This window comes from Tursiops truncatus, chromosome 6 (assembly GCF_011762595.2).
Source record: "Tursiops truncatus isolate mTurTru1 chromosome 6, mTurTru1.mat.Y, whole genome shotgun sequence".
NCBI classification, from domain to species: Eukaryota; Metazoa; Chordata; class Mammalia; order Artiodactyla; family Delphinidae; genus Tursiops; species Tursiops truncatus.
Window position 1 is genome coordinate 65,934,133 of NC_047039.1, and position 27,835 is coordinate 65,961,967.

Sequence of the window (27,835 nt, forward strand, 5' to 3'; positions counted from 1 at the left end):
CTTCTCATGCCCGTCTCGGGTCCGCGCTGATAGCTGCGGTTTGCCCCAGTCTCTGGAGCTCGCTTAGGTGGCGCTCTTAATCCCCTCTCCTTGTGCACCCCGAAACAATGGTTTCTTGCCTCTTAGTCAGCTCCAGACCTTTTCCCGGACTCTCTCCCGGCTAGCTGTGGCGCACTAGCCCCCTGCAGGCTGTGTTCACGCAGCCAACCCCAGTCCTCTCCCTGGGATCTGACCTCCGAAGCCCGAGCCTCAGCACCCAGCCCCCACCCACCCACGCGGGTGAGCATACAAGCGTCTCGGGCTGGTGAGTGCCGGTCGACACCGATCCTCTGTGCGGGAATCTCTCCGCTTTGCCCTCCGCACCCCTGTTGGCTGTGGTCTCCTCCGTGGCTCCGAAGCTTCCCCCTCCGCCACCCGCAGTCTCTGCCCGCGAAGGAGCTTCTAGTGTGTGGAAACCTTTTCTCCTTCACAGCTCCCTCCCACTGGTGCAGGTCCCATCCCTATTCTTTTGTCTCTGTTTTTTCTTTTTTCTTTTGCCCTACCCAGGTATGTGGGGAGTTTCTGGCCTTTTGGGAGGTCTGAGGTCTTCTGTCAGCATTCAGTAGGTGTTCTGTAGGAGTTGTTCCACATGTAGATGTATTTCTGATGTATTTGTGGGGTGAAAGGTGATCTCTACGTCTTACTCTTCTGCCATCTTGAAGCTCCTAGATCTAACCATTTTTAAGTGTAAAGTTCTGTGGCATTAAGGACATTCCCACTGTTGTGCAGCCATAACCACCACCCATCTTCATGACTTTTCGCATCTTCTCAAATGGAAATTCCATACCCATTAAACAAAAACTCCCCATTCTGCCCTCCCCCAGCCTGTAGCAACTACCATTCTTCTTTCTGTCTCTATGAATTTGTCTTCTCTAGATATCTCCTTAAAGTGAGGTCATGAAGTATTTGTCCCTTTGTGACTGGCTTATTTCACTTGGCATAGTTGTATTAAGGCTTCTTCCATGTTGTAGCATGTGTCAGACTTTGCTTCCTTTTAAAGGCTGTATCATATTCCATTTTATATGTATACCACATTGTTTATTGACTAACCCTTTGTTAGGTACTTGTGTTGCTTCCATTCTGACTATTGTGTATAATGCTGCTATGAACATGGGTGCCCAAATATCTGTTCGAATCCCTGCTTTCAGTTCTTTTTCTGTGCTTTATTTTTCTGTATAGCATTTATTATCATCCAACAGTTCTCCTTCTACCCCCAACTAGAGATGCAAATGATTTTTGCTTAGAAAAGATAATCCCAAAGTTATAGTTGTAGGTCCTTAAAGGACATACCAATTATATCTAACCTAGTAATTTCATTCTAATTCCTTTTTTAAAAATCTGTAAATACTTAGTTCTTCAAAATACTCTTTTGAACAGCTTTACCATCTTGTTTCATCATAAATAATTAATAAATCTTTAATGTGTTCATTCTATATTTGTATGAGTTAGATTTTTGTTTTTTATTTATTGAAGTATAGTTGGTTTACAATGTTGTGTTAATTTCTGCTGTACAGCAAAGTGATTCAGTTATATATATATAGATATATATAGATATATAGATACATTCTTTTTTAATATTCTTTTCCATTATGATTTATCACAGGATATTGAATAGAGTTCTCTGTGCTATACAGTAGGACCTTGTTGTTTATCCAATCTATATATAATAGTTTACATCTGCTAACCCCAACCTCACACTCCATCCCTCCCCCAACCCCTTCCCCCTTGGCAACCACCAGTCTGTTCTCTATGTCCATGATTCTGTTTCTCTTTCATATTTAGGTTCATTTGTGTCATATTTTAGATTCCACATATAAGTGATATCATATGGTATGTTTCTTTCTTAGTATGATAATCTCTAGTTGCATCCATGTTGCTGCAAATGGCATTATTTCTTTCTTTTTTATGGCTCAGTAGTATTCCATTGTATATATACCACATTGTCTTTATCCATTCATCTGTTGATGGACATTTAGGTTGTTTGCATGTCTTGGCTATTGTGAATAGTGATGCTATGAACATAGGGGTGCATGTATCTTTTTGGATTAGAGATTTGTCTGCATATATGCCCAGGAGTGGGATTCCTAGATCATATGGTAGTTCTATCAATATTTTTAGTTTTCTGAGGAACCTCCATACTGTTATCCACAGTGGCTGCACCAACAGTGCAGGAGGCTTCCCTTTTCTCTCTCCAGCATTTGTTACTTATAGAGCTTTTAATGATGGCCATTCTGACTAGTGTGAGGTAGTACCTCAGTGTAGTTTTGATTTGCACTTGAGAGTCAGATTTTTGACTTTTAAAATTATGCATTGACATTCCAGAAGTGTTTACTAGGAACTAAAATCTGCATTTGTGGAAAATTAAATGAATTAGTAGTTCATAGTGCTCTACAAGCAAGCTAGGCTGGGGCTGCAGGTGTGCTGGTGTCCCCTGAACTAAGTGGAAACACCAACAGCATATACTCTCACAGGGTTGGGGGCCCTCCTGAGTCGTGGCCACTGCTTGTACAGTCCGGGGACATGCAAATCCTGGGGGAGCTTATGAAGACCTGGATCTCTGGGGCCCCTGATCCTCACATAGTCCCCACGAGGTAGATGCCATTTTGCAGATGAGGAAACAAGCTCCGAGGGGTTAAGTAACTGAGATCGTGGCATAAGGGGAAATTAGAGACGAAAGACTAAAGTGAAAGTTCTGTGATGGTTCTCAATGAATGGTTCTGTGTGCATTGCAATGGTTGGGTGGATTTTTTCTCTCTTCTGCAGTTGCAGCAGAGATAAAAGCTGAGAGGGGAAAGCATGAGGTCTTATCTGTGGTAGAGGCAGCCTCAGCCACGGGGGCAGACACCACCCGCAGGGGACAGCACACCTCCAGGGGGCTTGCTTAGAGGTGCCAAAGAAGAGGATCCATCACCAGCTGCCGCTCCCACGTCATCCTGGCGACATGAGGATCGCGGCAGGGTGCTGCCATTCGGGGGAGGGCAGAATGTAGGAAAGGAGGTCGTCTTTACATCCCTTCTTCTCATGGGGTGAGGAAAGAAGTATTTCTCCTGCCCCAAGCCAAGGGAGGCGAACCCCAAGAGGATCACTTGTGAAGTTTGGGTGCCCCAGCCCTCCCCCCACACTGGTGACCATCTTATCTGAGGGACTGGCTGGTGGAAAGCATTGTTGGTGGAGACATGGTTCATGGGATGGCCAAGTGAGAGAGGTCAAGGGTCTCTGGCCACATGTCCTCTGAGGGATGAGGGAAATGGATGTCACACGAGTTTGCTGGCTGATGGGACTGGGGGCTGCAGACTTGCTGGGGACACAGATTGGGTTGAGGATGTGTAAACTTTAGAGTACTGTGGCCTGAGGGGCCAGTGGGAAGATGGGGTTGAGGGCTGGAGGGACCCCCAGTGCCTGGGGACTGCTCACCGTTTGTCTACGTGGAGTCCCTAGTCAATGAACTGGATCAGCAGAAGGACCCAGACAGGGAGAGGCCTGTGACCTTTCCAAGCCCAGCATCTAAAGTTGGGAGATCTCTGCCCAGCTCCCACCCATGACCTTTCCTTACAGGGGTCATGCAGAGAGGGAGGGAGACGGGGGGGAAAGCTAAGCCCCGCCCCCAGAACCTGGAGCCAAAGTCTAGCCTGGAGGTGGGGCAGCTCTTTTCTTTTTTTAATTGAAGTATAGTTGATTTACAGTGTTGTGATAATTAACTACTATACAGCAAAGTGATTCCATTATACACATATATACATTTTAAAAATATTCTTTTCCATTATGGTTTATCATAGGATACTGAATATAGTTCTCTGTGCTCTACAGTAGGATCTTGTTCTTTATCCATTCTATAATAGCTTACATCTGCTAACCCCAACCTCCCACTGCATCCTTCCCCAACCCCCTCCCGCTTGGCAAACACCCGTCTGTTCTCTATGTCCATGATTCTATTTCTGTTTCATAGATAGGTTCATTTGTGTCATATTTTAGATTCCATGTAGAAGTGATAGCATATGGTATTTGTCTTTCTCTTTCTGACTTACTTCACTTAGTATGATAATCTCTAGTTGCATCCATGTTTCTGAAAATGGCATTATTTTGTTCTTTTTCTAAAATAAATTTATTATTTTATTTTTTGGCTGCTTTGGGTCTTCATTGCTGCATGCAGGCTTTTCTCTGGTTGCGGTGAGCGGGGGCTACTCTTTGTTGCGGTGCGTGGGCTTCTCATTGTGGTGGCTTCTCTTGTTGCGGAGCACGGGCTCTAGGCGGGCAGGCTTTAGTAGTTGTGGCTCGTGGGCTCTAGAGTGCAGGCTCAGTAGTTGTGGCACACGGGCTTAGTTGCTCCAAGGCATGTGGGATCTTCCTGGACCAGGGCTCGAACCCATGACCCCTGCATTGGCAGGTGGATTTTTAACCACTGAGCCACCAGGGAAGCCCCATTTTGTTCTTTTTTTATGGCTGAGTAGTATTCCATTATATACATATACCACATCTTTATCCATTCATCTGTTGATGGACATTTAAGTTGTTTCCATGTCTACGCTATTGTGAATAGTGCTGCTATGAACATAGGGGTGCATGTATCTTTTTGAATTATAGTTTTATCTGGATATATGCCCAGGAGTGGGATTGCTGGATCATATGGTAACTCTATTTTTAGTTTTCTGAGGAACCTCCATACTGTTTTCCACAGTGGCTGCACCAACTTACATTCCCACTAGCAGTTAGGAGGGTTGCCTTTTCTCTACACCCTCTGCAGCATTTGTTGTTTGTAGACTTTTTAATGATGGCCATTCAAACTCCCTGACTTCAGAATATACTACAAAGCTAGAGCAATCAAGACAGTATTGTACTGGCGCAAAAACAGAAATATAGATCAATGGAATAGGATAGAAAGCCCAGAGATAAACCCACGCACCTACTGTCAACTAACCTATGACAAAGGAGGCAAGGATACACAATTGAGAAAGGACTGCCTCTTCAATAAGTGGTGCTGGGAAAACTGGACAGCTATATGTAAAAGAATGAAATTAGTGCACTCCCTAACACCATACACAAAAATAAACTCCAAATGGATTAAGGACCTAAATATAAGGCCAGACACAATAAAACTCTTAGAGGAAAATATACGCAGAATACTCTTTGACATAAATTGCAGCAAGATCTTTTTTGACCCACCTCCTAGAGAAATAGAAATAAAAACAAAAAATAAATAAATGGGACCTAATGAAACTTAAAAGCTTTTGCACAGCAAAGGAAACTATAAACGAGATGAAAAGACAACCCTCAGAATGGGAGAAAATATTTGCAAACGAATCAACGGACAAAGGATTAATCTCCAAAATATACAAACAGCTCATGCAGCTCAATGTCCAAAAAACAAACAACCCAATCAAAAAATGGGCAGAAGACCTATATAGACATTTCTCCAAAGAAGACATACAGATGGCCAAGAGGTAAGTGAAAAGATGCTCAACATCACTAATTATTAGAGAAAAGCAAACCAAAACTACAATGAGGTGTCACCTCACACCAGTTAGAATGGACATCAGCAGAAAATCTACAAACAATAAGTGCTGGAGAGGGTGTGGAGAAAAGGGAACCCTCTTGCACTGTTGGTGGGAATGTAAATTGATACAGCCACTATGGAGAACAGTATGGAGGTTCCTTAAAAAACTAAAAATAGAAGTACCATACGAGCCAGCAATCCCACTACTGGGCACATACCCTGAGAAAACCGTAATTCAAAAAGATACAGCCTATTGTGTTTTACAGCTGTGTTGGTTTCACAGAACCTGTCCGTTTAGGAAATGGTTTCTGGGCTGTGAGCAGGTCCCACGGGATGGGTAGGAGGTGGCCTTTTGGGACGACGACATCTTTCCCCCACTTACAGTTTTGTCCCTCCCCCGAAACAGTTAAGACACTCAGCCCAGGCCAAGAGGTGAAGTTCTTGTTTATTGTTGCAGCAACTCTTACAGACATTAGCGTTCAGTTAAATAAAGGAAGAGAACACATTAAATACATCACAACCCCCAAAACGGTATGGAGGAGGGGAGGGAGGGCCAGCCCGGTGACCAGACTGTCAGAGGAAGTACATTCAGTGGGTGTGCGGCATCAACATTCCAGGCTCACGTGTATATAGATCTTATTTATATATTTATTTATATTTATATATAGAGATCATTGAGTTTTGTGTATACAAAGAACCATATTGTTACAAATACAATACTATACTTCTCCCAGCGCTTTACAATAAGCTCTATTTCACCCTCTTTACAGAACAATAGTACAAGTTCATACTCTAGGGACTGCTGAATATGTACACGGAATTTCCTTCCCACACGGTCCTCACGACTGCCTTGATGGAGGGTCGGGACGTAAGATCAGTGTCGTGTGCTCAAGTCGGACTCAACCAGGGAAGGAGCAGACAGACATGAAACTCAAACCAGCAAGTGGCCTTGTAAGTGGGAGAGTAAACACACCTAAGAGGAGGTGCCCTTGGTTGTAAACATTGTTAACAGCCTCACCGCTGGGCTGAGGGACCCAAGAAGGGCTTGTGGGTGGGTCTCTTCTGCATGCGGACGGGGTGACGGGTGTGAAAAGGGGTGGTGGGAGTGATGGGGAGGTAGTAGGTTACTCTGGGACTCTCTGAGGCCAGTGCTGATGGGCAATGTTCAGAAAGCAGACCCGGCTGCAGGGACTCGGAGTCCAGTGCCCCGTGATGGGCTCCAGGCCTGGAGGAGCCGCTCCAGTGAGGGGAGCAGGCTCCAGGCATTGGTCTCTGGGGGCTTCGTCCTCTCGTGAACCCAAGGCTGATGGTGGCTCCCTGAAATGCTCACATTTGAGAAGGCAGAGGCAGGGTGGGTTCTGGTGCATCCTGGCTGGACCAGGAGGGGTCGACGGATCTAGGAATCTGTCCCCAAAGCCGAGTCACCAGCATGTCCTAGCCAAGTGGCAAGAGTGGCTTTCTGCCCGGGGCCATGTTTGGGAAGGCTGTTCTGTACATAGTCTTCCCCATTACATGGGGTTTCCGATATTTACATAGGTAACTATATATACTGGGATGTCAGAAGGGAAACAGACCACCACTTCCCGTGGGACTTTCAAAAACAGTTACTATTAAGATTCTGGCTCCTTGGTTAACTTCCAAAGGTGGGCTGATTCCCTCCATCCAGTGGGAGCAGGGAAAAGAATACACTACAGCCCTCTGAACCTGGACCAAGCTCCGGAAACATTCGCTATCTGGGCGTGAGGAGCCACTTTTACGAACACAGAGGTACGTGGTGGGTAATCTTATGCTGAAATGTTAGCCTTCTAGGAGAGTTCACCACACTGGCCTTTTCAGCACCTGTCAGACTTCCCAAGATTTTTGTGCAGTAGCAATAGAAAGTATATTCTGTCTCTTCTCTCCTTTGGGTGAAGAGCCTTATATAATTATGTGGGAGGCTGCCCAGGGACATGCTGGTGGGGTTCCCGTCCCCTGGCCGATTGCGGGGGCTCGGAATGGGCCCTCGGGCAGGCGGCTCAAGCGGTCACCCTGGGAGCAGATGGCATGAGCCTCTCTCCAGTGACTCCCCAAGGCTCCTCATGCCTGAAAATACCACCCAGAACGCTTCATTCCTATTTTACCCGCTCCTTCTGGCAAAGGAAAGGTGAACTTAGGCCTCTTTAGTATTTAATTATATGTCATCAGACACTACGGTTTGGTAAATGGAGCTGAGGTTCCCGGCTCACGTTTGCAGTGGGTCAGCCTTGGGGCTGGTCTCCCAGCAGCATTCAGCTAAGTGTCCTCAAAAGTCATCCAGGGGTCCCAGACTGCCCAGCCTGGAGAAGGGGCAGCCCCTTCCTAAAGGGGACATGCGGGCAGCACAGCCACTCTTCAGCAGGGCCTGTCCCACGGTCACACTGGGAGTCCAGCCACTGACGCCACTGAAACAACCGGCTTTCCTGACTCTAAGCAGAAAACTCAAGATGGCACAGAGATCCCAGGGGCACTGACCACACAGCTCTCTGGCACAAGTATCTTGTTCCCAACCTTTTCATATTCACTTTCTCCCTCCCTGAAATCCCTCCATTCGACGTATAAATCCGTACTATCCAACACGTGCTCACCGGGTTCCTACTTCCATGGACACAACATAAATAACGCAGATGTTGAGAAGAGGGACTATATTAATATCACAAAATATATTAGTTTCTCTTCCCCTGTCTTTGCAGAGGTCACGAGCAAAACAAAACAAAACCCAATCCAAGCCACACCCCACCCACATGAAAACAAAATGCTCTTTGGACCAAGAGTAAGTGAAAACTGGCTCAGAATCATATTACTAAAACATCTGCACCAAACTGAGACAAAACCCATGGACATGAGGCACCTGATAAAACACGTAATGTTCCACACCAAAGAAAAGCTTTTTCAGGCCCACGAGGCAGCAAGATGTTTCTGGAACACATTTGGGGCTTCTTAGGCATCACTTGAGGTCATGATTGTCCCCTTAGTTTTGTGGTTTAGATACTGTTCTGGGCCCTCAAATGTCACATCCTGCCTCATGGTCCTGAGTGGAGAACAAGGCTGGTCCCACCTTGGGCCAGGAAGCATAACATGATTCCACCAGGCCTCACCTTCAAGGGGAACAGTCCATCGCTCCCAGACTCCCAGTGTGGGATGTGTGTGTCAGGTGGAGGCACGAGGGGAGTCTACCAGAACACTTCTAGCCAAGGCGGTGCTGGCAGGGCCAGGCCTCAGCCTCAGAGGGGCGGTTCTCTCCAGACAGGGCTCACCAGTCCCTGCAGGCCTCACCTGCTGGGGGAAGGGGCCTCACATGGAGGTGACGTGGGTTTTCCAGGGGCTCTGGGTGCCTCACTGGCGGAAGGGAGGAGGGAAGGCTGAAATATATGCAAGTGAGACCGTGTACGTACGTGTGATGTAGAAGGAGGCAGGAAGCACCTGCCTGTGTTTAGCTAATGGTTGCTAACCTTGGGAAACCAGGGTGCCCTGGGAATCGCCCAGTTCTCTGCAACACGAAGGTATTCTTGTCCACGGCAGTTCCCCTTCTATCCTGGGTGAAAAGGTTTGCATTAGAAAACACAATTATGTTGAAACTAAAACTACAGAAGAGGCATAAGGTTGGCTCAGAAATTCTGGGCAGAAATAATGTATGATGCCCCACGTACATGGTGGGCAGGCATATCCGTAAAGACACGGGCTGGTCCTCCCTGTTACTACCATATTCCCAGAAACTGACTGGAAGAGAGCAGAGATCAGTGGTTGGATCATAGGCACTGCTGAATCAGCTTCTTCACCACCCCTAGGAGTTCCTTCTAAGAGGTCTGCACCTCTTGGGAAGGGAAGATCCTTCCTGAGCGGTGACAACCCTCTTCAGGACCCCCAAGGGCCCTTCAGGATGGTCCTGGGCAGATTCTGGGTGGATACTGGCTGCTCTCCAGCCTCAAGGGAGTGCATACAAAACTTCCCTGGTGTTAAAAACAACAAAAAAACCAAACTAGAGAGAGACAGAGAAGGAGGTCTCTGTGGATTCTTTTCCTTCTGTGTCAAACCGAGTGCTGGGTATGAGAGGGGAATGTCTCAGTGGGCACACAGATGTAGCACGAGAAACACAACCACAAGTGAGGAGAGTCCTCCATGCATGCTGCCCGGGGGCGGGGGCGTGGCTTCAGATGTAGACGGGCTGTTCCTGGGCCGTCAGCAGTCTGTACATGGCAGCCGGCATCGTCTTCATGTGAATCTGAGGGCAGAAACGCACTTTAGCGGGGGGACCGAGGCTCTGAGAGCTGTGTGGGCACTGCCCCAGGGCTAGCAGGAGAGGCGGCACCTCTTGCCGTGGGACGCCTTTGAAGGTACACCCCTCATCCCCCCACCATTCCTAACAGGGGCCTGACCCAAGTGGCCTCCAGGAAGCACGGAATCCATGGGCTTCTAAAAAGTGAGGGTTGACAGACCAGGTAAGGTGGTTTATTTCCCAAAAGCTCTTGCTCTCACCAGGCCTGTTTTTTTTTTTTTTTCTTCAAAAGGACAAAACCCTTAAAACAGTAGGACTGCTGTGGGGTTTTGCTGCTCCTGCCTCCCTCCCTCCTCCCCGGCAGGAAATCAGCCCCAGAACAGCTGTTCTGACCCCTGCCCAGCCATACCAGGGAACTGTCTCTGGGGAGCTGTTGATTAGATTTGAATCTGACTTAAAATCTTCAGGCACATTTGGCAGGATTAGCTGGGAAAAATGGAGAGAACTTGGGCAGCTATGGCGAGAAGATGCCCAGATCGGAGAACTAAAAAGAGGAGGTGGGAAAGTGATGCCAGAGGAGAAGGCTGAGGGTGACGTGACGGGATTTTGAGGAGCAGCTCTAAGATAACCACTCGTTACCAGGTTTAAATTCTGGTCCGAGACAGACTGTTCAGTGTGGAGGTGTGCTGAGGACAGGGAAGGACACTCAGGAGGGCTTCGTGGAGGGGGCGAGCGCACCAGGGGGACCCCCAGCCCCCGACTCTCCCTTACCTCCCCAACAGCATTGGAGAGGATGTGCACGATCTTCTCGTGTGGGGTGGCGACCACGCTCTGCCCGTTGATTTCAATGATGCGATGTCCCACGCGGACACCTCCTCTCTCCGCTATTCCCCCTCGCATGAGGCTGCAGATCTATCAGAGTCAAAGGCCAAGTTACCCACCCTGGCCTGCATCGCCTGCTAGGGAACTGGGTGGGGGTGGGAGACTATCTTTTCTAGAATCCCCCATCCCCAGCACTGTCACCTCTGAGGAGCTGCCATGGTCAGGCTGTGGACATTTACATCTCTTTGTTCCTTTTTATAAGAGCTAGGACTCTGGATGCCCAGATGGCCCCCTTGTTCTCTCACTCTGCACAGGGGACGCAGCACGTCACTGGATTTCGCGGCACAGTGAATTCTGAGTACTTTTCATCCCAGCTCGCTCTTGGTAAAAAGAGCTGTTTGGGCCTGTCACAGAGCTGCCAATGTTTTCAAACTGTCAGCCTGTGTAACACAGTTTAGTATTATCTGGGACTCAAACACTGAACTGTGTAATGCTAGCAGCCCACTTTTTAGGGTCACAGTTACCTGAGTTAAAATGGGGCTAGAACCTGCTAGAACCCCACTTCGTGTTCCAAAGTGTGGCCAGCTAGAAGGCAGAAGCTCCCTTCGGCTGTCCCAACTCAGTGGTTCTTGTTCAAACTCCCTCTGGCAGAAATGATAACATGGCTGGTTTTCGTCTCAGTGCAGCCAGGCACTGCGGTGGGCAGAGGCTGCAGGCTGGGGGAGGGCTCTGGGCTCAGTGCTGCAGGCTATAGCCACCCCTACCTCACACACAAAGCAATCGGAATTTCCCAAAAGAACATGGTTTGAATTTACAGAGCTGACTTTTTCACTCCTGACTGTGTACCTTTCTTTAAAAGCCTATGCAGGGGACTACCCTGGTGGGGCAGTGGTTAAGAATCTGCCTGCCAATGCAGCTGCCAATGCAGGGGACACAGGTTCGATCCCTGGTCAGGGAAGATCCCACATGCCGCAGAGCAACTAAGCCCGTGCGCCACAACTGCTGAGCCTGCACTCTAGAGCCCGCGAGCCACAACTACTAAAGGCCGCACGCCTGGAACCCGTGCTCTGCAACGAGAAGCCACCGCAATGAGAAGCCCACGCACCGCAGTGAAGAGTAGCCCCCGCTCGCTGCAGCTAGAGAAAGCCCGTGCGTGGCAACGAAGACCCAACGCAGCCAAAAATAAATAAATAAAATAAATTTATAAAAAAAAAAATTAAGGGAGGAAAAAGAATAGGGTTTTCCTATCTGCAAAGATGAATGCAGAGAGAAGGAGGGCACATCCAAAATCTATAATATCAAGAAGGTTACAGATTTGTCACCAAAGCCCAGAACTACTATGAGTCCAGAACAAGGCAAACCAGGACAAAAAGGGAGTAGTCTTGACTATGGAGTTTGTGTTTGGGATGAAGGAAAAGTTCTGGAAATAGCACTGATGGACACAACCACTTTTGGAATGTACTTAAAGGCACTGAACTGTATGCTTAAAAATGGTTTAAATGGCAAACGTAATGTTGTGTATGTTTTATCACAATAAAGGGGGGAAAAAAAAGGAAGTATTTGAAGGCAGACATCCAGGTGATGAAAATACTCTTTCTCTCCCAAGTGCCAAATTCAGGTTAAAAAGGCAAGGCAGAGATCATTCAGGCATAACCCACAGGGCTGGGTTCTCAGCCTGGGCTGCACTGGTATCACCAAGGGTTTGGAAGCCCAGCCCCCAGGGCTCTTCGCCCACCGCCCTGGGAAGCTGCTGTCTGCCGGGGGGTTGGGAAGGTGCGTACCTCAAACTATCTCAAGCTGGCAGCTGGGAGGGTCACCCTGCGCATCACAGAGTCGCTGGGCTCTGGGGCCCATGGATCTGGGAGGGTCCCTCTCTTCCCCCACAGAAGGCACAGAATTCTCTGCCCATGGAGGAAGTGAGTCTGCCTTCAACCATTCGTCCCTTCCTTGCTGGATCCTTTCTGGAAAATGACCAGCTTTCAAGAACAGCCCCAAAACCCAAACCCTGGGCCACGGTTTCGTGTGTCAGACGTTTGGAAAAGGTGTGGGGTTGCACTTACGATTCCGTTCTGGACACTGAACCCCAGCTGGTAGCGAAGGTCTGGTCTCCTGATCAACACGGTGGTCACTGGGGGACACCTCACGATATTCAGCTTGACCCGGGCCTGATTCTTCAAGCCCTGAAATGTGAATAAAGCACAGGGGATTCGATGACCGTTGATGCCAACAAGAGAGAAATGCAGACGGCACCAAAGGCAAAAGATGCTGCACGGAGCCTCGGTTTCTTCGTTGACTCCACAGTGCCCCGCGTCCAGCCTGATAGCGCCTGCGTCGGACAGTCCAAGCTAGATTCTGTCAACCTAGGGGAGAAAACCATTAGGTTTACATGGAGCCCTTTAAGCCCACGCAGAGACCAGTTTCTGTGGGCAATGTCTTCATTTGGGGAAACGGGCTGCATTCAAGGCATCTGAAAAAGGCGATCGTCTGTGCAGCTAAGAGGAAAACTGCCACATGTGCATTTTGGCTTGAAAGATGAAGGATGCACAGTCTCTCTCCTGGTCAGGTGGGAGACAAGCACGAAAGGAACTTTTTCTCTGAAACGCATAATCATAGCATTTCCTCGTTTTCTAACAGAGGACAACTAATTCACACAACAGCCCAATTCATCAGGGCTTGCTGTCTCTCGCCCCTGGTGGTCCTGCTTCCCCATTCTCTCTGCCTGTTAGGCATTCTACAGTTTATCGACATTCCCACGAGCATCTGGGGAGAAGCAGGGCACAGAGGCAGGACTGCAGTCAGTGAAGGCCGCCTTGGGAGAATGAATAGGGTGGTAGGACCAGCGCTGGTGGAGAGGGAAGTAGGAGGAAATAGGGCTTAATGGTCATGTCCGATTTCATGCTCCCTGGTAACTTGTCCCTCCCTCTAAATTGGAATGGAGTATAGAGGCAAAATTGGTTTTTAAAGATAAAGAGGGACTCCATCTGGTTTCTGAGCCTATTTAGAGAGCTTCCTTCACCCCACTCTGATCTAAGCGGAGCTCAGGCCTGTCTTCCTGCCCCTTGAACACACGCTCAGCAGGGACCAGAGCCCGGGTCTGCACAGGAGAACCCCTAGAAAATCATCACAAAGCTACGCTTTCCCTCATTCAGGCGGTGGGAAGCTGCTTCTCCTGCTGGTCCCGCCACCGACTTGTGAGCCTCACCCAAGAGGAAGGTGCCAGACAAAAGTAATTCAGTCCCGAAATGAACTCTCCCCGCCCCCCGACATCTCCCCAGCCTGCGTGCTCTGCCTCAGGCAACTCCCACTTGCCAGATGGTCCAGACCAAATGGCCAACAGCAGGTGCTTTCCAGCCCGCTTCCATCATGGCACACAGGGAAAGGGCCAGGGTAGAGAGGCCACACCGCTTGTGGCTGGAGGCCCTGCTTTGAGAGCTGAGGCGGGGAGAACTCAGCACTCCCGTCTGATGCCTGTCCCACTGCACTCCCAGCTCGCGAGGCCAGCTGATTGGGAAACAGCGCCAGGCCTGCCAAGGTCCACTCCTCCAAAGGGCCAGAGCTGAGGGGAGAAGCTCTTCCTAAAAGACGGTACTGTGGGGTGAGTGGACAGCCTCTCCACCAGCAGAGGAGGGACAGGCAAAGGTAGGCTCTATTCCACCAAGTCCGTCGTATCCCCTGGAGATGGCCCCCTCATCCCCCTGCCCCATCAATTCACAGACCGGTCCAGTGTGTGCCCTCTATCGGCGAAGTGGAAAGAGAGGCCTGGGAGGACAATGACAAATCCGTTTCAGCCCGAAGGGTGATCGCCTCTTAGTCTATAAATAGAAATCTGTAAATTCCACAACCGCTGTGGCCAACTGTCACCCTCCGACCAGTCTGCAAACACTCCCTCTGCGGGAGGTCAGGTCTTCTGCTTCACATTTTACGGATGAGGACGCAGACGTGGACATTAAACCTGCCTCGTCTGAGGCTCAGTGGGGTCCGGACGGGGATAAGGGAGCCTCTGCCTTCCTCACAAGCACCTTGGCAAGCAGAGAGGTGAAAGTGGTGTTAGATGACTTTGGTGCCAACAGAATTTGTGGCAAGAGTGTAACTTGCCCCTCTGAGTGGCAGGAGGGACCCACACACCTTTTGCTTCTAAGTAATGAGGATACACTCTAGACTGAGGGATGGATAGGGGCTTTTTTGGCCCCTATGCTCGGCCAACAGGTCCTCAAAGTGGGGACACCCCACACCAGCAGCACCAGGACACTTTTGTTAGAAATGCAGGGTGGGGGCAGGGGGTAAATTAGGAGGCTGGGATTAACATATACGCACTACTATATACATAACATAGATAACCAACAAGGACCTACTGTACAGCACAGGGTACTATACCCAATATTTTGTAATAGCCTATAAGGGAAAAGAATCCGAAAACGAATGTATATATACACACACACACACACACACACATATGGATAAATGAATCACTGTGCTGTACACCTAAAACTAACACAATATTGCAAATCAACTATACTTCAATTAAAAAAAAAAAGCAAGAGTCTGGGGTCCACCCAGACCTACAGAATCAGAAACTCCAGGGGTAGGACTCAACAATCTGTGTGTTAATGAGTCTTCCCGATGACTTGATACACACTTCCTGGCGATACACTCCATTTTTGAGAACTGGTACAGACCACTGCCGCAAAACAATGAACTCACATGCACTCAGGGATGATCAGAGTCAAAGATGTCAGTTTACTACTCATACCTGTGGCCAGTGTGCTCCATAAGAGCATGGGCTAGCCAGGCCAGGGGGAGGGTGACAGAGAGCCAGTTGGCCTGGTGCCCAGTCAGCCACCCCCATGTGTGTGAGCACCCCTAAGGTCACTGTCCATTAAAACCCATCCTGATGACGAAACTAGCCAAACCACCTGTCACTGCACGCTGACTCTTGCCAGGCACCGACCTGGAGTCACAGGAGCTGTCTCCCTTAATCTCCTTGACAAACTGGCAGCTCTAATTATGCCCATTTTATAGAGCAGGAAACTGCGGCTTCACCACTCACCCAAGTTCACCCACAGCAAGATTCTGTCCCAGGTCTATATGTATTCAAACCCAGACCATTTTCGCCTAAACCGTGATTCCCCATATAGACAATGGGAGGGTGTGTGTTATTCACGAGTAAAGCCTACTGGACAGAGAAGCCAGGGAGAGTGACAGAAGGATGAAGCTGTGCCCCCAGCCTTTTCGCCCAGCCTTGCATGGGGCCGTGTTTTTAGTTTACTCGCCTACCTGGAGAGACTTCAGGGCTCTGGCTCCCTGGCTGCCCCACTTCCTTTGGGTGATTCCAGCTTGTCCTCTCAACGTGTGAGTTTTGAGGAGGTCAGTTTAATTCCCCACCCCCAGCTGTTTCCTCAGTCTCCTGAGTTGCTGTTTTCTGCAGGACTGGAGCCTCCCAGCGGCTGTGATTTGGCTTGTGGTGACGTGTGTGCACTCGCAGGCAGCTGTTACCAGCATCCCTCCGTGGTCTCTGAAACAGCTCTAGGAAACTTCTCCGGTTCAAGACATGTTTTCAAATGAGAGCAACAGAATGTGCCGAGGGCGATTCTTCTGGGGTGAAGGAAGTCTGTGGAGGTCCGGGCCTCCCGCACAGCAGCAGGTCCCGTCACCCATGCCCACGGGTATGTGCTGGAATTCTTCCCCTAACAGTGGGACCAGCGGGGCTGGGTGAAAAGGCCTCTGCTTGGTCAGGAGACCTGGGCTGCAGCTGTGTTTCCTCCACCACAGCCCGGAGGGTCTTAGACCCTCTATTCCACCTTCTACCTCAGTCTACCACATCTTCAAAACAAATGCTGAAACCTACTAAGAGCTCTTCCACTTCTAATTGCTACGATCTCAGCCCTTGTTATGCATTTTTTATTCTTTCCTAAGCATGTCTGCTGACAACACCACATCTCAACCATCATGCTCAGAAACAGCTATTTCTAACATTACAAATCGGCTTCTCTTTTGGGGCTGTTGCTCAGATACCACTCGTGCATATATTTCTTTTTCCCTTGAGAGCCCCCTCTTTATCACTCAATCAGTAGATATGTATGGATCACCTGCAATGTGCCAACACGTGTGTTAGGCGCTGGGAGTTGGTGGAGCCAGGCCTCCGGGAGCTCAGGGGAGGGCACAGGCAGGGCAGCCAGAGTCCATTCCCCTTTCTCTCCCCACATCACAAACTACAAGACCAGGAGTGTGTGGGAAACAAGAGCAAAGGATGATGAAAGTAAGGAGCATGTTGTCAGAAACACAACCCTCCAGATAGAGCTACCCGCTTTAAATGTTTGCACCTATGAAACACTGGGGTTGTTCAGGTATGTCTGTGAGGTACAGGAAAACCTTGGAGAGCTCCTGAAAAGCAAGAGAATGACTCTATTTTCTCTGTTACCCAAAAACTCCACATCGCTCCGGTGGGTTCTTTTGTGTACATTGATTAAGGATGCTGATTTGTCCCTCAGTGAAAGAATTTCTAGACTGGGGATATCTGCTGCAAGACGAAGCCCAGAGAGATGGCAAATCTGAAACAACCAGGCCACGCACTTGCTCTGCTGTTCCCCATCAATGCTTCAAGTTGGGTCCCATTAACTCGGATTTCTCAGCTGCCACTTTATTGGAGGTGCCGATTAAATAAATGGTCATTTCGTCCCCATGACAACAGTGGAATGGTGTAGCAAATTAAGAAATATGGTGGGAGGAAAGAGTAGGGAAGAGGGAACGGGAGAGGAGAGAAGCCAGAATGGTCTCTACAGCAACGGGAAAGCAGACCCGTGATGATCCTGTGGAAGGTAAGGAAGCGGTGCTCTAGTTTCAAAAAGAAAACAAATCTGGAGGGCAGGACCGTAGAGGCGATGGCACGAACAGGCGGTCTGCTAACATGCTTTGCCTACCAATAATTATGCTTTAGGAACTATGACAGGAAATATAAGAGCTAGGGAAGAAAGAAAATAATTCAATACCTGTAATCTATTCTAGAAACATACTCTATTCCCTATAACCAGGGGAGAGAGAAGGTCAACATGCATTAAAGTGGCAAGATGCAGAACACTCGAAGCCCATTATTGGCGATGTCATCACCGGGGAGTTTGTTGAAAATGCAGAAGCCCACCCCAGACCTGCCGAATCAGAACCTGCAGTTTACTAAGATCCCTGGGTGATTCAATCAAAGTTTGCTAAGCACTGATTTTCCAGGATGAGAGCTGCTCGCTAAATTCATCGCAAGGAGCACTGACAACACTGAAACAAGCGATACTGATGGAAAGCCTTGAAGAAGCCCAGAATGCCCCCCTGCGGGGGCCTAGGGGTGAGGGTAGGGCAGTGTGAGTACCTGCTCAGGGGCAGGCAAAAAAGATATGTTTTTACAGAACTTAAAAACAAGGAGACAACCCATTAAACGCCTTCTTCGGTACTGGCAATTCTAGCTGGCATCAGTAGGAAGATTCTCGGGGTGGGGGGAGAAGGGGACAGGGCCAATCACCCTTTTCTATTCGACAAGGCAGCGCATCCTGCAGTGCTAAGAAAGGGCAGCTGTGTCCCAGCTGGGGCCTGCCTGCTAAGTACTTCTCTGCCGAGGGTGGCCACAGAGGTGCTGGCTTTCTTCCTCTCCATCTTCATCAATTACATCTCTTTCATCACCACATGGCCTTTTAATTTTCCGATTCCAGAGAGACTCCATTTATAGACATCAAAGGTCAGCTACTCGTGCAAACAAACCTTTTCCCCTTAGGAAACTGCTCAGACAGTGCGCCAATTGCGCCCTGCGCTAGTGTTTCCACCTTGATGTGTGATGCACTGGGCAGAAGACCAGTCCCCGTGTGGTACCAGGGGAAGGCAGGCCATGGGTCTCACAGCCTCCCTCACCTCGTCTGCCTTCTTTGTGCAGAGGCAGGGAGGGGTGGACGGGGATCTGGACTCTGTCAGCTGGGGTGTCCTGGGCATGCTGTCTGCACCGTCTGAGTAGCTGATGACTCATCTGTGAACCAGGCATTTGCCATCACCCTCCCTCACAGGCTGTTTTTTATGAAGAGGAAGGGAGGTGACCAGTGCCAAGGGCTGGGCACTGCCGGGCAGGTGTGTAAATGGGCTCAGGCATGCAGTCTTGCCAGTCCTCAGGAAGGTCTGCTTATTCCCACCCAGGCCCCAGCCCCACCTGCGCTCAAGTTATCCTCTCTTCTGGCTCCTCCTCCCCAAGCCTTTCCAGACGTAGATCAACTACCCCGCCCCACCCTCCCTCCCTCACCGACCTCCCTTTCTCCAGATTTCTCTCCCACACCTGAACTATCTCCCGCAGTCAGGCTTTCTCAATCTATTGACATTTGGGCTGGATAATCCTTAGTTGTGGGGACTGTCCTGGGCATTGTAGGATATCTGGCAGCATCCCTGACCTCCACCCACTGGATGCCAGTAGCATCTCCTTCTCCCTAGTCGTGACAACCCAAACTGTCTTCAGACATTGCCAAATGACGCCCGGGGGGGTCAAGGGGTCAAGATCCCCCAGGTTGAGAACCACTGCCCCAGGGTCTGACCACAGACACCGCTGGAACGATATCAGGGTGGCCGAGTGACCTGGCTGCACTACTGACACACTGTGTGACCTCGAATGATTATATCATCTTTCTGTGCCTGTTTCCTAACTTGCACAATAGTACCTACCCTACAGAAGGCTGCTGTAGGGTTCTGCGAGTGAACACACACATTCTCAGAATGGTCCAGGCGCACAGCACTCAGTCACTGTTATTATCGGTCCTTTCATTCCCTTCTCCCCATCGAGGCCAAGCTCCTTAGGGTGCGGATTGTGTCTGAGGCATCTCTGGCTCCCATGGCCCCTCGACAGTTCTCACACATGCATCGGTGTTTAATAAGTAACTTGCTCCCTGGTGTGAGAGGGCATCTGTGAACCTTGGCATGTGTGAGTGAGAAGCCAAACGTGGGTGGGTCCTTCCTCCCTACTCCTGGCCCTCCCTGGCTTCTGCACGTTATCACACCATCAGATCAGCCTTCTCAGGCTGGCTCAGACCTGCCTCTCCCAACACAAAGCCAGTCCACCATCCATCAATTCCAGAAGAAACTCCCAAAGGCCACTTTCCTTTCTGCTATCCACCTGAGTCTAACTCCTCCTTCAAGGCCCACCTTAAAAATCAGGTAGGGCTTCCCTGGTGGCACAGTGGTTGAGAGTCCGCCTGCCAATGCAGGGGACACGGGTTCGTGCCCCGGTCTGGGAAGATCCCACATGCCGCGGAGCGGCTGGGCCCGTGAGCCATGGCCGCTGAGCCTGCGCGTCCGGAGCCTGTGCTCCGCAACGGGAGAGGCCACGACAGTGAGAGGCCCGCGTACCTCAAAAAAAAAAAAAAAAATCAGGTAAGATTTTCCGCTCCCCCACTCCAAATGCTCTTAGCATTTCACTTCTATGTTGCCATTAGGGCCCACTGAACCCTTTCAATTATAAATTATCCTCCATGTGCATACTGTCATTCTGGCTTTTTAAATTTTTATTTTTTTCATTCTGGCTTCTTCACAGTTCAGCTCAGGCTAACAGAAGCCCAATTAAACATGTTTGAATGAATATACATGTTCAAACTAGGACCTTTAATCTTATCTTTAATGTATGTTAAGCAAGAGGTAGAATTTATTTATAACAAAAAGAAATGAGCCCAAAAAGGACTATTTCTTTCTGGGTGTGATTATCTTATGAGGATTTAGATTTGTTTCATTAAAAATAAACAGGCAGGGCTTCCCTGGTGGCGCAGTGGTTGGGAGTCCGCCTGCCAATGCGGGGGACAGGGGTTTGAGCCCTGGTCTGGGAGGATCCCACATGCCACGGAGCAACTCGGTCCGAGCACCACAGCTACTGAGCCTGAACTCTAGAGCCCACAAGCCACAACTATTGAAGCCCGTGCACCTGGAGCCCATGCTCTGCAGCGACAGAAGCCACTGCAATGAGAGGCCCTCACACCTCAACAAGGAGTGGCCCCCGCTCGCCGCAACTAGACAAAGCCCCCACGCAGCAGCGAAGACCCAACCCAGCCAAAAATATATAAACAAACTTAAAAAAAATAAACATGCAAAACAAAATGAAAAGACAACCTACAGAATGGGAGAAAATATTTGCAAACAATATGACTGACAAGGGCTTAATTTCCAAAATATACAAATAGCTCACACAGCTCAAAAACAAAAAAACCCAATCGAAAAATAGGCAGAAGACCTAAACAGACATTTCTCTAAAGAAGAAATACAGATGGCCAATAGGCACATGAAGAGATATTCAACATCGCTAATTATTAGAGAAATGCAATCAAAACTACAATGAGGTACCACCTCATACCAGTCAGGTTGGCCATCATTAAAAATTCTACAAACAACAAATGCTGGAGAGGGTGTGGAGAAAAGGGAACACTCCTACACTGTTGGTCAGATAGCCACTGTGGAAGGCAGTATGGAGGTTCCTCAGAAAACTAAAAATATATAGAATTACCGTATGATCCAGCAATCCTACGCCTGGGCATATATCCCAACAAAACTATAATTCAAAAAGATACATGCACCCCTATGTTCATAGCAGCACTATTCACTATAGCCAAGACATAGAAACAACCTAAGTGTCCATTGACAGATGAATGGATAAAGAAGATGTGGTACATATACACAACGGAATACTACTCAGCCATAAAAAAGAACAAAATAATGCCATCTGCAGCAACACGGATGCAACTAGAGATTATCGTACTAAGTGAAGTAAGTCAGAAAGAGAAAGACAAATACAAAGGATATCACTTATATGTGGAATCTAAAATGTGACACAAATGAACCTAGCTATGAAACATTAACAGAATCACAGACATAGAGAACAGACTGGTGGTTGCCAAGAGGGAGGGGGTTGGGGGAGGGATGGAGTGGGAGGTTGGGGTTAGCAGAGGTAAGCTTTTATATATGGGATGAATGAACAACAGGATCCTACTGTATAGTACAGAGAACTATGTTCAATATCCTATGATAAACTGTAATGGAAAAGGACGTATTAAAAAAAGAATGTATATATAACTGAATCACTTTGCTGTATAGCAGAAATTAATACAACATTATAAATCAACCATACTTCATAAAAAATACTGATAAAAAAAGCAGGAAAAAGAAAGAAAAAAAGGTGAATTCCTATATAACATAAAAAACAAACAAAAAACGCAACGAGGTAGACATGTCTGGCCTATACACTCACCTTGACCTCCCCTCCATCCCAGGGCCCTTGGCCAAGGATGTTCTTTTGTGATTTTCTTCTGCTTAGAATAACTATTCTATAAATTCACATTTATTCTCTCTCTCTCTTTCTCACACACACACACATACAGAGCTATATTCTAGTTAACAGTCTTTCAGGAAACCCCAAGGAACCAAAGAAAGTCATAGGATCCTAGTCTGCCTGTACCACACTGCTTGGTACAGAGCTGGTAGGGTCTACAGATACTGTAGTGAAGGAAAAATATACTTGTTCCTACTTCCCATGCAATCAGTGAGTTCCAATGCACTCAAGAGACTACACATGGATACTTCATTTCTAAGAAAATCTAATTTCTTGCCCTCAAATACTCATATTCAATTTTCCTTTAAGTAGCTCTTCTCAGCCTCACACAACAGTATCAATTCAGGCTGAACAAGAAGTAATTATGTTCAGGTTTTAGAAGGAGTATATAGACTGTACCAGTTTCCTTCCTTCTACGTGGCATGTGTGGATCATGTTACGCAGGCTCTGGGGAGGATACACTCACCTGGATCACAGTAAAGGAAAGTGCCCTGGGATCTGAAGCATTTCCATGATTTGTAACAGGGATGGCAAGTCATCTCAAGAACACCCAGCTGACTATAAGTGATTGTCTTGATTACGGAGCTGAGGAAAATTCTGTTGAGGCTGAGTGGGGGCTTAATGGGACAGAATGCTGTGATTGATTAGTGATGTCTGCGAGGGCATGGTGTTAGTGAGTAATGCTATGTGAGCCAGATATACCATCCCTGAAAAAACAATTTCAGGGAGGAATTGGTAAATGGCAACTTGATGGTAAACCACCCAAGTGCAAGTCCATGCCTTCTGTATTTGTGTCCTTCTCAGTGCCTGACACTTAGAATACGCTCAAATGTTAATGACTTCATATCACTTCAGGTCTACAAGAGGGGTTGATTTTTTCCATCTCCAGTTACCTTAATAATGCTCTGGCAGGTCGACAGAGGCAGGCCCACCAGGCTGGTGCCATTTATGGACATGATCTGGTCCCCAATATTCAGCTTCCCCGATTTCTCCGCTGGGCCTCCGTGCATCATGTTGGCTATGATCACGGTTGGCAAGATGGATCCCCAGCCAGACTCCACAATCACCACACCTAGGATTTCCCCTTTCTGCTTCTCTATGAAGACCTGAAAGGAGGAAAACATGTAGAAAGCCTGAATCAGCAACCATCCAGGGTAGCAACAGAAATCAAAGCATTTTCCCTATTCCTGTCTTGACTAAGCATGACAGACATTTCCCTGATGACTCCAACCCAAATGCGTCCTGTCCTCTCTATATTCCATGGCATATATTACCTTGTTTGGAGATAAGAGCTTTTCATAGGCAGTCAAGCTAAAATAAAATAATTAGGGTGGGTCCTAGTTCAATATGATTGGTATCTTTACAAAAGGGGGAAATTTGGACACAGAGACATGCACAGAGTGAAGACACAGGGAGAAGATGACCATCTACAAGCAAATGAGCAGCCTGGAATGGATCTTCCCCCTCAGAAGGAACCAACCCAGTGGACACCTTGATCCCGGGCTTCCAGCCTCTAGAACTGTGACACAATACATTTCTGTTGTTGAAGCCCCCTGTCTGGGGAACTTTGTTACGGCAGCCCAAGCACACTAACACACCTCCGTCTGACCTTGGTGTCAATGACTGATTAGTACAGCCTACAAAGGCCTGCCAGCTCTTTTGGCTCTAGGTGGGACAAGGTCCGTCCTGCGATGTGTGAGCTGGAGCTTCCCTTTGGACCAGAATGATGCTCATCTCCAGCAAGGCCACATTCCTCCCTGGCATCCCCACCACCCTGCCGCCCACACTCACTTTTTCCTGGGTGCACCCTTCCCCCAAATCCCATGTACAAGAATTCCCATCTCAGGCTCTGCTTCCAGGGAGCCTAGGACACTTAACATTCATTAGTGGATAGAAAGATCACTTTCTCACACCTAGTGGATAAAGTCCAGGCCCCTCACCACAGCTGGACTCTCAAGCCCTCCAGTTCTGACCCAAAGCCTGTACTGGCCTCTTCACAACCTCTCCTATGCACAACCCCTGCTGCAGCCTGGCTGCCTCATTCGTGGCTCCCCAGACAATTCCTGAGCTTTCGGACCCTCACACTTCTGTTACTTTGGCTCAGCCCTCTGCACTCCTCTACACTTTCCAAAGAATACTCAGACCTCAGACCAGATCAGATGGCCCCGTTTTCCTCCAGACACTCCTGCAGAGCTCGGTCCCTGGGGGAGCACGGCACTTATCATCTGAGACCTGAGAGCCGAGATCGGCTCCAATCCGCCAAGTACAGCTGTCTCTGACGAGTGCCTGTACCAGCACCATCATCTAAAATCTTCTGTGCCCTTTCCTAGACTGTGGGCTTGGTAAAGGGCAGGGTCCAGGTCCCGTCTGCCTCTGGAACCCACCCCAAAGTCAGCTCTGGATTGCAGGAAGCAGACGACGCCCTATCTCACTGGCCACGGCCCTCGGCTGCAGTCTTTATCGGGCCTCATGTGAGGTGAGACAGAGATGGGCCTGAGCTCACTCTTCAGCCCAGCCACTCTGCCTTCACTTCTATCGCGGGTGGGCCTGGCTGGCCCAGCTCAGAGAACAGCTTCTGGAAAGTACCTACATCTTTGCAGTTTTCCGACTTGGAGAAGTGGATCAGGTCGTCGTTGTACATGTCCTGGGTGTTGAGCAGGTCACTGTATTCCTTCTGGCTGAGATCTTCGGGGTTAATCCCGTTGGCCCTGAGGAACTCCTGGTACGCCACGCTGAATGCCTGCCCGATGGACTGTGCAATCAGCTGAGCCTGGAGAGGAGCCGGAAAGGGGAGATGGGGTCAACAGGGCAGCACTGCTGGTGGGCGACCTGGGTCCCTCAGGACTACAGAGCCCTAGGCAGCAGCTAGCCCAGTGGGTCGCCATGGGGCAGCAGTGCCTGCTAGAGGTCATTTTCAAAATTAGTGGGGACAGTTTTGTCTACGACAATGGTCCTGATGGAGCTCCTGGCATTTGATGGACAGGAGTCAGAGATGCTGGACCTACTGCCGTGCAAAGGACAGTCCTACACGGGACGAGCTGTTTTACATCCTGCACAACTTTCAAATATCCCACCGGACCTTCACGTACATATAACAACTGTGTCTAAAGGCTGGGACTCAACTATAATTTATATAAAAACACAGGACTTTAGTTGCACGCTCTAATACACACTGAACAGTCCCAGAATACAACTATTCCGTAAATTGAGAGAAGACGGTATTTTGTTTTGTCCAACACTTTACCACGAGTAAGCTTCATGACTTTGGAAAATCATCAGCATCAATGCTATTCGTGGGATGTGGGTTGCCAGTAAATCACATTCCCATCAGCCTGCACACTGGCCGTAGAGCATGGTGGTTCTGCATGTGTGTGTGAGTGTGTGTCTATCAACCTATTTTATTTTATTTAGCTTGCTTTCCTTTTATTTCTCCTTTGTGTTATATTTATGGCAATACTTTGGTTATTTTGTGAAAATTTTTTCAAAAAGGGAGGTTACATTATCTATGAATTTCATTTCATTCATATTATCTACGGATGGGACATTACAAATTATTATGCATTTTCCAGGTGAGGAGATTGCGGCCAGAGACGTGAAGGAACCTGTTCAAGGAAGGTCACACCGCTCACAGGACAGGAACTCTGCTTCCGTTGTTCTTTCTCCTGCACTGGGCTTTGATAACCTTTCCCTGCATTAATTAACCAACATTACAACCTGGGAGAGACACCAGCAACTGAGACACCATTTAACTGTGTTAAATGCTGCAGAAGCACCGTCACATAAATCCTCACAGCAAGTCTAAGATGTAAGTATGACTGGTCCATAAGCACTCATCCTAAGCTCTGAAGGCAGTGTTTCAGAATTCAGAAATGTTCACATTTTAGAAAGGTAACAGGGTGCATTTATCATACATTGTGTAAAAACCCCACTAGAGCCTGGAGAAGTGCCTAAACACAGTAACATTCCTGCAACAAATGTGTAAGATTCACGGTAAGCTGGACAAATCCTATAAAGTGTCTCATGGCAGCTCAAAGCAGGTTTATCAACCAATTGAGTACAAAAATCCCTTGTTTCTCAGAGCTCTTAGACTTCGGATCTGTTTTCTTTGCTCCCATTGGGCAGATCAGGAAAACGAGGTTGAGAGCTTAAGCTGGGGTGGGGATGGGGGCTGAGAATCCTGGCAGCCTGATTCCGGAGCCCACCTCCTGCCCACCACTGGGACTGCTGCTCTAATAGTAGTGGGTAGAAAGCCCGTAAAACAACAAAAAGCTCTAGGGCAATGTTTCAAACACACACAACTCTAATCTGCACTCCTCCTTTCCTTACCTTTGGTAATTTTTGCTGAAAGCAGCTAATTAACTGTGTTATCAGAAATTTCTGTGTGGCTGGCGGTGGGGAAAGAAATGCTCAACTTTTCTCACTCTGAGGACCTGGTGACGTCACATGCCACAAGTCACATCAAGGACCACCATGCTGCCTCCTGCCGAGGCCTCACCGAGGGCATCAGAGGCTGGTGTGAACAGACGAACTAAAAAAAGTGTGTCTGAGAACACGGCCAGCGGTCCTCCCGACCGTCACGTGTGGATGCACCGGGCAAACACACACAGGCTACTTATATCTCTGCCGTGTCCACCTGAGCCGCACGGCAGCCCGTTCTACAGAAGCTCAGCAGCTGCACAGCCTGAGCTTCTGTAGAACGGGAGACGGGATCCACAAACGGTCCTCCCAGTTCTGCAGCCCATGCTCTCCCCCTTCTGTCCTGGGCTTTGGAAGCAAAGCAGTAAGATGCCCAGGTGCACTCTTGCTTCCTCATTCTTCCCCTTCATCATCTCCCCCTACAGACCCAAAGGAGCCCCAAGGGAAAGAAAGCCCTCCTTAGGAGCACCGAGCCAGAGGGAGGTGACAGAGGGTCGTACCGGGCCCCTCACGTCTGGTGAGCAGAGCTAACTCCACCTTTTCACGGGCCTGCAGAACACATGAAACTTAAGATTCTAAATGTAACTCCTTTGGAACTTTCCGAGAACCTTCTAAACTCATTTTCTCCCAGTTTGCAGGTTTGGCCTCAGTTTTAAAGGAAAAGCAGGGAGAATGGCCAGGACAGGTGCTTCAAGCTCTCTGCCTTCTCAGTGACCGTGTCCCTGGGACTGCTTTCTAGAGAACCAGACAAGTAAAAGATGGTACAAAAGTGTAAGCGTCTCCTCCTGTCTGTGGCTACAGCCATGTCAGCTCTGTTTCCCTGGAGAAAAGCAGCTCGCCTCAGACTCCTAACTTCTCAGAGGAAGGCCATTTAAAGCAGCTGCATGAACACTCTTCTGGAGAAAAATGGCCCCTTTTAAGGAGCCAAGGCTACTGTAGGCAATTTTCTTTAAGTATATAAGGGTTCCCTGCTCAATATGAGAAATACAGCTTATTCCACTGTGGCAGGAGGAAAAGTTAGACCAGTCAACGGCACCAACACAGCCCTCTCGGGGAGGCTCTGTAGTTCAAAACCATCGTGGGGGGAATTCCCTGGTGGTTCAGTGGTTAGGACTCTGTGCTTTCACTGCCGAGGGCCCAGGTTCAATCCCTGGTTGGGGAACTAAGATCCTGTAAGCCTCATGGCTTGGCCAGAAAAAAAAAAAAAAAAAAAGCAAGGCCCAGAGCGAGTTTCCAAGGCCTGTCGAGCTTTGGGGGAAGCACGATGCTAACACAGCTTGAAGCCTGGTGTTCTCACCGGCAGTTCTAGGGACAACTGGGTAAGAAGGCTGAATGGAAGAATGGGCCCCACCTCTGTTGTACGCTGACTTCCTCTGCTGACCTTATCACCTGGAGAGATGGGCGTTAGGGATCACTAGCCTTGTGACTGGAGGAGCAGCTGGTTTTGCTAAGGAGTGGGTGGCTGGTGCTCTTGCCATTTGATGGGAAGGGTCAGGGATGCTAACTTTCCTGT

General features: G+C 48.6%; 1 protein-coding gene and 1 long non-coding RNA gene across 10 annotated transcripts in view; one reads left to right on the plus strand and one right to left on the minus strand.

The window, feature by feature from the left end:
* Nucleotides 1–5,956: 5,956 nt before the first annotated feature.
* Nucleotides 5,957–27,835, minus strand: part of APBA1 (amyloid beta precursor protein binding family A member 1) — a 240,119-nt gene continuing 218,240 nt past the window's right edge. For 7 of the 8 annotated variants that reach the window (XM_073806194.1, XM_019934728.3, XM_019934727.3 and 4 more), the window contains 5 exons: nt 24,497–24,676; nt 22,800–23,012; nt 12,644–12,763; nt 10,533–10,673; nt 5,957–9,767 (listed from right to left, as the gene is read on the minus strand). In XM_073806194.1, the coding sequence (XP_073662295.1) occupies nt 9,696–9,767; nt 10,533–10,673; nt 12,644–12,763; nt 22,800–23,012; nt 24,497–24,676 (726 nt within the window). In that variant the 3' untranslated portion in view covers nt 5,957–9,695. The other variant, XM_073806196.1, reaches the window with a different exon arrangement.
* LOC109549899 (uncharacterized) overlaps nt 6,349–27,835 on the plus strand; it is a 32,887-nt gene continuing 11,400 nt past the window's right edge. Inside the window, exons 1-2 of one of the 2 annotated variants that reach the window (XR_012332543.1) lie at nt 6,349–6,481; nt 25,476–25,711. This is a non-coding gene — a long non-coding RNA (uncharacterized lncRNA). Of the gene's footprint in view, nt 6,482–18,681; nt 19,968–25,475; nt 25,712–27,835 lie in introns of those variants that run through there. The other variant, XR_002176300.3, reaches the window with a different exon arrangement.